The sequence below is a fragment of the Chiloscyllium plagiosum genome, chromosome 37, assembly GCF_004010195.1.
Source record: "Chiloscyllium plagiosum isolate BGI_BamShark_2017 chromosome 37, ASM401019v2, whole genome shotgun sequence".
Lineage (NCBI taxonomy): Eukaryota > Metazoa > Chordata > Chondrichthyes > Orectolobiformes > Hemiscylliidae > Chiloscyllium > Chiloscyllium plagiosum.
The window spans coordinates 14,127,562-14,139,066 of NC_057746.1; the positions used below are offsets into that span (position 1 = coordinate 14,127,562).

At 49.3% G+C, this 11,505-nt stretch overlaps 1 protein-coding gene across 3 annotated transcripts in view; it reads left to right on the top strand.

The window, feature by feature from the left end:
- LOC122541161 (IgGFc-binding protein-like) overlaps positions 1-11,505 on the top strand; it is a 36,510-nt gene that overhangs the window by 10,192 nt on the left and 14,813 nt on the right. For 2 of the 3 annotated variants that reach the window (XM_043677774.1, XM_043677775.1), the window contains exons 4-5: positions 53-252; positions 8,744-9,111. In XM_043677774.1, coding sequence (XP_043533709.1) covers positions 53-252; positions 8,744-9,111 — 568 coding nt within the window. The remainder of the gene's footprint in view (positions 1-52; positions 253-8,743; positions 9,112-11,505) is intronic. The other variant, XM_043677776.1, reaches the window with a different exon arrangement.

The following is an 11,505-nucleotide window of genomic DNA, read 5'->3' on the forward strand; positions in this document are numbered from 1 at the left end:
CCCACCCCGCGCTCGGCTGGGTCCATCTCTCTGTGCTTTCTTTCCCCATCAGTCGTGGACGTGAAGAGGTCGGCGAACTTTGTGTGTTTGTCGCAGGCGGCTGAGTACACCTTCCCGTCCAGCATGCTGGTCAGCGCCGGGGTCACCGTGTCCGACGTGCACCTCATTGACCCCACGTGCCGCGCCCACCAGCAGGACGAGAACTGGATCATCATCACCGCGCCCTTCGACTCCTGCGGCACCACCGTCACTGTGAGTGCTGCGCCTGCGCGGCTGCCCGAGGCGCGCACACACACACACACACACACACGCGCGTGCGCCCTTTGTGGGCTGGGGTGGACCCGACCCGGACTTGACCCCGACCGCGCGGCGGGCGGGCTCGGCGAAACTGGCGCGCGGGGACGGAAAGGGCGGGGCTTCATCGTTGCACGGGGCGGGGCTTTGACTCCAGACGGCATCCCAGCGAGGGGGAGGCCCACGTGACTTGTCGTCAGAGCTGGCGTCGAGAGTGGAGGGGACAGAGTTTGGGATGGAGTTTGGGGGGGGGGTTGGTTGTGGGTGCAGGGTGCAGGGTGCTGGGGGAGCAGAGCAATGGGGCGTCTGAACTCCCAATGTCTTTTATCCACCAGCACCCTATACCCACTATCCCTTTCCCCCCCCCCCCCTCAAAAACCATGAGCATAAATGCTGTCCCCTGCACACTTCAGTTCTGAAAATGAGTCTTCCAGACTGGGAGCATGAGCTTGCTCACTCCCCATGGGTGCTGTCTGACCTGCTCTGGTCTCCAGGGTTGGCTGTTTGCAGTACAGATTTCAGCATCTGCAGCAATTTGCCCCCACACTGGGGCTGTGTACCAAGACCAAAGGGGAGATGCACACGTTTGTGATCACGTTCCAAACAGACAGGCACCGTTCAGTGAGATAGATTATGGCTGATCTGATAATCCTCAACTCTACTCTCCCCTCTCTTCCCCTCCGTAACCCTTGTTTCCCTCACTGATTAAAAATTTAACCCTGGATATACTTAACGGACCAGCCCGGACGGCCCTCTGTGTAAAGAATTCCACAGATTCACTCTGCTCTGAGAGAAGAAATTCCTCCTCATCTCTCTCCTAAATGGGCCACCCCTTACTTTGAGATGACTCCCTCTGTGCCTAGACTCTCCCACAAGGGGAGACAACCTCTCTGCATCTACCTTGTCAAGCTCCTGAGAATCTTCTATTTTTCAATATGTCTTGCTCATTTAAACACTCAACATCCCTTCATGAGACAATTGAATTGCAAAGAATTTTCAGCACCCTTGATTTTCATTCTCCAGTCTAGCCTCCCCCATTCTCTTTACTTGCAATGACATATTGTTTATTCCTTTTCATTCTCACATCCTTATCTCGCCTCCTGATAAACATATCCTGTGTGGTCGCTGTTACAGACATGCAGAAATTAACTGAAAGCACACAATGCTCCTCCTTTGTGTCTGTGATCAGCGCAGCCTTACCTTCAAAAGCTCGTGTACTTGTGTTGTCAGAATCCCTGTTACTGCGCAGTCAACTTAAAAGCAGCAGCCTTTCACAGATTTAAACAAGGAGGATTGTTGAGTCACACACACACACGCACACTCACTCTGGAAAGGTCCACAGCTGTGTCAAAGTGCATGGCACGCACCCACGAAAGGTACCATTAAAGACAGTATTGCACTTCTACAAGTCTTAAACCAAGTAGTCATGATTTGGAGATGCTGGTGTTGGACTGGGGTGTAAAAAGTTGAAAATCGCACAACCCCCCCAACAGGTTTAATTGGAAGCACTAGCTTTTGGAGAGCTGCTCCTTCATCAGGTGGTTGTGGAGACCACCACAACCACCTGATGAAGAAGCAGCACTCTGAAAGCGAGTGCTTCCAACTAAACCTGTTGGACTATAACCTGGTCTTGTGTGATTTTTAACCATAAACCAAGTAGTTTGCAGTTTAATGTCTGTGAAGCAGGTGTTTCCTTTTCCCACCCTGGAGGTGAAGGTCAGTTGAATTGTCTTAATTAGATTAGATTAGATTACTTACAGTGTGGAAACAGGCCCTTCGGCCCAACAAGTCCACACCGACCCGCCGAAGCGTAACCCACCCATACCCCTACATTTACCCAACACTATGGGCAATTTAGCATGGCCAATTCACCTGACTTGCACATCTTTGGACTGTGGGAGGAAACCGGAGCCCCCGGAGGAAACCCACGCAGACACGGGGAGAACGTGCAAACTCCACACAGACAGTCGCCTGAGTCGGGAATTGAACCCGGGTCTCTGGCGCTGCGAGGCAGCAGTGCTAACCACTGTGCCACCGTGCCGCCCACAAACAAGGAGGATTGTTGGGGTGGTTGATTTCTTTACCTGACAGACCAGGAGTCAAGTGTTTGCACATTGGTGGTTCCTGTCTTTTTGGAGTGCACCTCAATTGTAGCAGCTGTGAAATCCCAAAGTAAGTGTTATTTCAACACATGGAGGGAGATCCCTTTCCATCATCATGGAACTTTCCAGAAAGCTTGTCTTTTCTATTTGCTCTGCTATCTTTGTTGCATCACAAGAGGACTCCCAGGGGGCCACAATTTATTTGTTTTCTTTCTCCCCACATGACTGTTGTTAAACTTAAAAGGGTGCAGAAAAAAAAAATCACAAGGGCTTTGCCCGGGGTTGGAGCGTTTGAGATATACGGAGAGGCTGGGGCTCTTTCCCCTGGAGTGTCGGAGGCTCAGGGGTGACCTTACAGAAGTTTATAAAACCATGAGGGGCATGGATAGGGTGAATAGCCAAAATTTTCTCTCCCCAGTGCAGTGAAGATCAAAACTAGAGGGCATGGGTTTAGGGTGAGAGGGGAAAAATTTAACAGGGACCTGAGGGGCAACTTTTTCACACAGAGGGTGGTGTGTGTATGGAATGAGCTGCCAGAGGAAGTGGTGGAGGCTGGAACAGTTACAACATTTAAAAGGCACTTGGATGGGTATATGAATAGGAAGGGTTTAGAGGGTACAGATCAAATGAGGTCAGTTTCATTTCGGGATATCTGGTCGGTATGGATGAGTTGCACTGAAGGGTCTGTTTCCGTGCTGGACAGCTCTGACTCTACAACTACAACTGAATCCAAGAGGCCCCAGCAGTAATGCTTATATTTTCCCCAAATCATCCGTGGCTTTCTGTAACATTTTGTTCAATTCATGGTCACATAGTAAGGAGACACCATTGTGTGTATACTTTAGTATTCACTTTTTTCATCACCAGGAAAACACCCATGTGGACTACTGAACATTAATACACACATGCTGTCAAGGGCAATGCTGTCATTAAAATGTGACGGTGGGGCAGTCAGGGAGAGGAAGGGAGGGGATTAAATCAAAATAGGGTTGTAGAGTGAAGTGAAGTGCTTCCCCCTCCACTGAGACCGGGGATCGAACGTAACCACAGAAGGGGCGCAAGCAGACAACAGATATGACCCCCCTCCATAGCCTGGCTGCCTGAACTTGTCTTATTGCCCAGGAGCAAACCCATGAGGAGCTCCTCTAACCTGCCCACACCCCTCCACGCTGGGCACCCAAAGATCAGGAGCGTGGGGCTGAAGTGCAACCCACAGGTAACTAAAAAGGGGGCACAAATGCCCACATCCAATACCCGCGTGGTCACAGAGTCTACGACTCAGCCGCAGTTTAGAAGTGACTGCTGTGTGCAACACCCCGGTTCCCCAAGGGAAAGCAGGAGGACTCCTGTGGAGTGCCCCCCCTCCCCCCAAAACTGAGTGATCCCCGGCTGTAAACGGGCATGCCAAGGCGTGTCCGGGCGCTGGGTGGAGGGGAGGAGGTGAATGGTGTTCAGCAGCAGTCCATACAGAGCCCAGAATTTTGCTTCCCTAAGACAGGCAGAGAGAGAGGGAGAGACGATGTGTGTTTCCAGAGGGGGCCCAGCATGTGGGGCGCAGACTCCCATGAGTGGCAGGTCCAGGCATGAGAGTACATCCTCACGAATGGGCTCTCACCGCACACCTAAGCATCCTTCTACCGGTGCCCACCCTTTCAGGGCACCCTGGGTGCCAATTTGTGCCGAAGCCCCCACCACCCAGCACATCCCAGACCCTGCTTACCCTCATTCCCCCACCCTGCAGCCACGCCCTTCCTGCGGTCATCTCTGCCTTCACCTCCTTCCGTGGTTACATTCGAGCCCAGTCTCACTGGAGAGGCAGCACAAGGTGCCCATCGATGCTCTTGATGCCTTTAGGGAGAGTTGGGCATGGTGAGGGATGGAGGGCTTCATTTCCCTCTCCTACTCTATTCTGAGTTAGTCCCCTCCCTCTCTCTACCTAACTCCCCCATCACAACATTTTAATGACAGCATTGCCCTTGACAGGATGTGCTTACTAATGTTCAGTAGGCCACATGAGTGTTTTCCTGGTGATGGAGAAAGTGAATACTAAAGTATATACACAATGGTGTCTCCTTACTGTGTCACCGTATATTGAACAAAACATTACACAAGGTGAGGATTCCTGGGTTACCGCTCCCTGATGCGAGTGGGCCACGTTCCAGACAATGATCAGGTCCTGGTAAAAGACAGGCAATGTCCTGAGGGCGACCTCCAAACAGTTACAGTCGATGAACAGGAGCTGCGTGTCGTAGTTGAGGTTACGCACCTGGCGGAAAAGTTACCTCGCCAGGGCGCACCACCTAGAAGGAGGCTCAACGTAAAGCTATCGCTGCAAGGTCTGAAGGCAGAATGTCGTGACCTGGGTGCGGACGCACACCAGCGACTGACCGCCCTCCTCAATAGGGAGACTCAGGACCTGCGCAGCGACCCAGTGCATCTTTTTGTCCCAGAAGAAGTCGATCGACGTTCTCTGGATGTCAGCGACAAAACCAAGAGGGGGGATCCAAAGGGACCAGCTGGTACCACAGCATGGCAGCCACCAGCTGGTTTATGGGCAGCACTCGGAGCAGACCTACCAGCGGCCTGGGTGAGCCGAGACTTTGGCCTTCAGCTCCTGCCAGTTCGTCGGCCAGGATTCCTCAGCCAGGCTGAGGTAGAACCCCAGGTAGAGGAGATGGGTGGTACTCCAGCTGAACCCTCGGCAGAAAGTCCACTCACAACATGCCGACCAGGAGCCTGGAACATTTGACCCAGTCGATCCAGCGGAAGATGCCGCCCAGCTCATGGCCTGGCACTTGCACATCCTCCCCAGGTCAGCCGGGTCGGGTGAGCATCAGAAGCACATTGTCGGTGTATGCCGAAAGGACCACCACCAGTACTCGGCCCGGGCGGAACCAGTCCCAACACCCTTCTCTGCAAGAGGCACAGAAAAGGCTCCACACACAGGGAAAAATAGCAGCTGCAAACCCCACAGGGAAGTGCTATTTTCACACATCGAGGCAGATCCCTGACAATCATCATGGAACATTCCAGAAAGCTCGTTAGGTTGTTGAAATGACAAAAAAATCAAATGACCCCTCTTGTAGGTTCAGGAGAGATTTACCAGGATGTTGCCAGGGATACAGGGATTGGCTGGAACTTTTTCACTAGAGTGCAAGAGGCTGAGGGATGACCTTATAGAGGTTTGTAAAATCATGAGGGGTTTAGATAAGGTGAAAGGCAGGTGTCTTTTCCCTAGGGCAGAGGAGTTGAAGACAAGGGGACATATTTTTAAGGTGAGAGGAGAGCAACTTAAAAAAAAATAAATTAAAAGAAAAGAGGGGCAATTTCTTTACACAGAGAGTGGTTGGTGTGTGGAATGACCCTCCAGAGGAAGTGGTGGATGCGGGTACAGTTACAATGTTTAAAATACATTTTGATACGTACGTGAATAGGAAAGGTTTGGAGGGATATGGGCCAGGAGCAGGCAGGTGGAACTGGTTTAGTTTGGGATTGCGGTGGGCATGGAGTGGTTGGACCGAAGGGTCTGTTTCCGTGGTGGGTGACTCCACAACAAGTTTGTCAGATTCTATTTTAAAAGGCAAACGTGTTTATTTCAAGAAAAAGCTAATGTGCTCATGCCTCAGATTTGAACCTAAGTCCATACGGCATTAATCTTTGATCCCTGGCCCAATGATGTCATCCTCCTAGCCCACAGTGGCAAGTGGTACGCGGCTGCAATTTGAGAGCGACCGATTAGGTTCAGACATTGCGTTTTTTTGGCACCTCTTCGGCTGACAGGGCCTTAGAGATATTTTCTCAGCAGCCTGCTCAGCGATGTTAATGATACACCTCTGGAGCAGGTGGGACTTATACCCAGACTTCTTGGTCCAGAGGTAGAGTCATTGCCACTGCACCACAAAAGCCCTGCCTTCCAGTTTACACAATGGCTCCACACATCACCTCGCAGCATTTACTGCACAGCCGGGCGCACAGCAGGTTTGTCCCTTTTCACACAGGGACAGTTGAAGCCAATTGGAATGCCCTAACCCCTGCCTCAGTGGCTTGATTATTCATTCATGGGCCCTGTCATGACTGGTGACCACATTGAGTGGGCTGTCACGGTGCAGTGTTAGTGTTACCTGGTCACCACTCTCAGCAACAGTTATTGGCTTGGCACAAAGAGGAAGGAGAGTCAAATCTGTATCAACGGACCACTAACTTTATTAGTTCAGTTAAAAGAGAGATATAATTCACACCGTTTGGTTAAGAAAGGGTTTAAAAAAAAGGCATGCAATTCATACAGGACTAAAATCTATGCGTTCACCGACTGAAATGAACAGTCAAAGACTTCAAAAGCCAATACTTGAGGAGGAGCTCATGGTGGTCAGGCCATTCTCCATGTACTGGGTGCAATCTCCATACTTCCAAGTGCAGGCTCCTCCATAATTTGCGAGGTTTTGCTGCTGGCACACCCGAAATCCTTCATTGCAATCCTTTCTCTTTACCTTCCCAAACTGCGGTGTCTTGACTTCTCAATGGTTCTGGTTATCAGGCGAGACTGTGCCTTTTCACCCCAAAGCCACCATGAGGAATGTCTCAGTGGCCGTCCCACCAAACCAGGATTTATACCTTACGTCATTCCTCGGAGCTGAGCCGGTTCGAACTGGTTCCAGCCAGCACAAGACATGGCTGGGACTCCGCTAACTTGAGTCCACCAGCTGCTGTTTATATGTGTGAGCAGCCCTGGGCTAGCAGTCCCTCTGAGTCAGGTCGAACCTGGCTTCAAGTCCCATTTCTCCAAAGGTGTGTAATAACATCTCTGAACGGGTTGGTTAGGAACATGCTGACTACCACGTTGAGCAAATCCAACTTAAATGAGAAACCAAACAAGGGCTTTGTGTCCTTATATGTGTGGAATTATTTTTTCACCCCATGTTATTGATAGAACCGTACCTCAGCAGTTCAGGAAGGCAACTGTTATGGACCAGACCAAACCCTCTCAAAATATATGAAGAAGATAGCCTTGATCCTAACTTCTTATGTTAAAGGCCAGTGCCAGGCGTTTTGCATTCTGAATGCAATTTGATGGGTCAAATCACCAGATCGGAAGCAAAACTCACCTTCTCCATCCACTGCAGTTAAAATACAACAAAATGAAGGAGGAATTGGAATAACTCAACTCTATTGGAAATGTTAACATAACAGATTATTCAACGTCAGGTTGTTCTACTATAACACACATTTTGTTAACACGAATTTCCTGTAATGCGATTGACAAATTGGGGACGATGTTTCTAAAAGTGCAAACTTTTAAAACGTGTGTTGGCTGTAATGTGATTACATCGGCAACACTTTAAGCACGAGTTTTCTATAATGCAGAGTTGCACAAGAACGCAACCATCACATTATGGAAGGACTACCTGTGGTAAACAGTAAATGTTCCAGTGTAATAACATCCCATCAACACACCATCAGCTAAGGCAAATTCAGAAAAAAACAGGTTGTCTCACATTCAAGCAGCAGGAAGAGAACACCCTCCCCAGCTTTTCACTGTAAAAACTGAGAAAAAAACCCAACTTCTACATCCAGCTTCAAGACCCCATGGAAAAACTAAAAACTAAGAAATCCTGGTTGTGTGGGAACTTGACTCCACCCATTCAGGCTGCTTCTATTGTTTCAACTTTTAAAAAAAACCTAAGGCCTCACAAATCGTTTACTCTAGTGTCTCTGAGTAGACAGCTTACCACTTATCTCCTTAAAATAAGCACCCAGGACAAAACACACCTGTTGAAGGCATAGTATCATCACCCAGCCTCCCACCACCTTCTCCAAGGGCAACAGGTGAAAGGCATTACATACTGGCCCAGCCCAACATCCCATGAGACACTTACCGTATATATTCAAGTAAAAGTCAATCTGATGTAAACGTTGACCCCCTATTTTTGGCCAAAATAAATCTGGTATTTTCCATATAGCTCGTGTAAAAGTCGACCCCAGTTCTTCTCATAATTCACCCTGACATTGGGCTTCGGATTTCTTAAGTATAATTAGTATTCACTTTTTGTATGGCCGTCCCACTCCACTCTGGGAATCCTTTCTGCCAGCCATCCCACTCTGCTCTGGGACACCATTCTGCCGACTGTCCCACTGCTCCAGGATTCTAGTCTAGCTGTCAATTGACGGGCATGAACTTCAGCCCCTCGACAGTAGTACCCATGTAATAGTTGACCCCATAAATTTAACCTTAAAATGTAGTCTACAAAATTCGACGCTTACACGAGTATATACCCTATTTTAAAAAAAAAATTCTTGCTTCAATACTATTTGAACATTGAGTGACCATCCTGTTTTTGTCATTGTTGCAGAACGAAACTGGAAAGATAGTGTACATGAACAGGGTGTACGGCAGTATTCCTCGCACTCCCATTCACCGGCTGGAGATCGAGCTGAAATGCGAGATGTCGCTGAACGAGAGCATCACCATGGGCTTCATGCTGCAGACCAATCACCTGGTCCGCTTCGGCCACTATAACGTATCCTTTCGCTTCTTCCGCTCCATCAATTTCAACGACCCCATCGCGCAGTTCCCTTACCAGGCTGAGCTGAACGACACGCTGTTTGTGCAGATGGAGGCGGAGACGACCGACACAGGGGTGCAGATCTTCACCGACACCTGCCTGTCTGCGCCGATGCTCAATTCCAACCACGCGCCGTACGTCATTCTCCAGAACGGGTAAATGCCGCCGGGACCTCCTCCGCGGACCTGACCGTGCAACGGACGGTGCCGCCTCTCCTCGCTTGCTCGCTCGGGATGCAAATCAAAAAACAAACACCGTGGATGCTGCCCCATCCTCTTTGTCCCACTACCCACCCCATCCTCTTTCTATAAGGGATGGTCGATGGTAAGCCAGGGAGGAAGAAAAGCTGATCGTGGGGTCTATGAGTGGGTGAAATGGGTCGGCTTTGCTGATCGCAGCCTGTGTCAATACAGGGCCTGGAGTAGGGAGTGGAGAAAGGACATCGATGGAGGTGTTCAGGTTCTAAGATTATTGAACGCCATATTGAGTCCTGAAGGCTGCAGGGTCCCGAACAGGAAAATGCGATGCTGCTCTTCCAGCTTGCACTGAGCTTCACTGGAGCGCTGCAGCAGACCCGAGGCAGAGATGTTGGCCAGGGAACAGGGTGGTGTGTGGCCAGGGAACAGGGTGGTCTGGTGGCCAGGGAACAGGGTGGGCGTATTGGCCAGGGGACTAGGATGGTGTGTTGGCCAGGGGACTAGGATGGTGTGTTGGCCAGAGAACAGAGTGGTGTGTTGGTCACGGGACAGGGTGGGCGTGTTGGCCAGGGGACAGGGTGGGTGTGTTGGCCAGGGGACAGGGTGGCGTTTTGAAATGATAGGCAAGTGGAGGCTTGGAATCACTTTTACAGAATGTGGGTGTTCTCCAAAGTGGTCCACCCCATCTGCATTTCCCCTTCCCAACATAGTTAAAAATCACACACCACCAGGTTATAGTCCAACAGGTTTATTTGGAAGTACAAGCTTTTGCAGTACTGCTACCTGGCGAAGGAACAGTGCTCAGAAAGCTAGTGCTTTCAGATAAACCTGTTGGACTATAACCTGGTGTTGTGTGATTTTTAACTTTGTCCACTCCAGTCCAACACTGACACTTCCACACTGTGACTCCCAATGTACAGGAGATCACATGGTGAGCAGTGATCGAAGTGCAAGTAACACCCTCCTACCATCTCCTTAATTCGCTCCCATACCCCAAGCCCTGGATTGACAAGGGGCTGCTTTCAGTGGATCCCAAGCCATTTGACCCACTCATAGTCCCCATTATCTTCTTCCTCAATTGATCATCAAGCATCCCTATGTCTGTCTTCTCTCTCTCTGTCTCTGTCTCTCCCCTCCCATTCCAACTGTCCATTCACCCCCCCCCCCCCACCAAACTCAATAAAAGAACTAACAAAATTGGAATGTCTTCTGGGGTAGACATCACCTGTACAAGAAGGGCGGATTGCATCTGAATTGGAAGGGGACTATTATAATGGCAGGGAGATTTGCTAGAGCTGCTCGAGAGGATTTAAACTAGTAAGGTAGGTAGGTGGGACCTAGGGAGATGGTGAGGAAAGAGATCAATCTGAGACTGGTACAGTTGGGAAAAGGAGCAAGTCAAACAGTCAGGGAAGGCGGGGACAAAGCAGAGAACAAGGTAATACTGATAAATTAAACTGCATTTATTTCAATGCAAGGGCCTAACAGGGAAGACAGATGAACTCAGGGCATGGTTAGGAACATGGGACTGGGATAGCATAGCAATTACAGAAACATGGCTCAGGGATGAGAAGGACTGACAGCTTAATGTTCCAGGATACAAATGTTACAGGAATGACAGAAAAGGAGGCAAGAGAGGAGGGGGAGTGGTGTTTTTGATAAGGGATAGCATTACAGCTGTACTGAGGGAGGTTATTCCCGGAAATACATTCAGGGAAGTTATTCGGGTGGAACTGAGAAATAAGAAAGGGATGATCACCTTAGTGGGATTGTATTATAGACCCCCTAATAGTCAGAGGGAAATTGAGAAACAAATTTGTAAGGAGATCTCAGTTATCTGTAAGAATAATAGAGTGGTTATGGTAGGGGACTTCAACTTACCAAACGTACACTGGGATTGCCATAGTGTTAAGGGTTTAGATGGAGAGGAATTTGTTAAGCATGTACAATAAATGTTTTTGCTTCAGGATGTGGATGTACCTCCTAGAGAAGGTGCAAAACTTGACCTAGTCTTGGCAAATAAGGCAGGACAGGTGACTGAGGTGTCAGTGGGGGAGCGCTTTGGGGCCAGTGACCATAATTCTATTAGTTTTGGAGCACTTTGGGGCCAGCGACCATAATTCTATTAGTTTTAAAATAGTGATGGAAAAGAATAGACCAGATCTAAAAGTTGAAGTTCTAAATTGGAGAAAGGCCAATTTTGATGGTATTAGGCAAGAACTTTCAAAAACTGATTGGGGGGGCAGATGTTTGCAGGTAAAGGGATGGCTGGAAAATGGGAAGCATTCAGAAATGAAATAACAAGAATCCAGAGAATGTATATTCCTGTCAGGGTGAAAGGGAAGGCTGGTA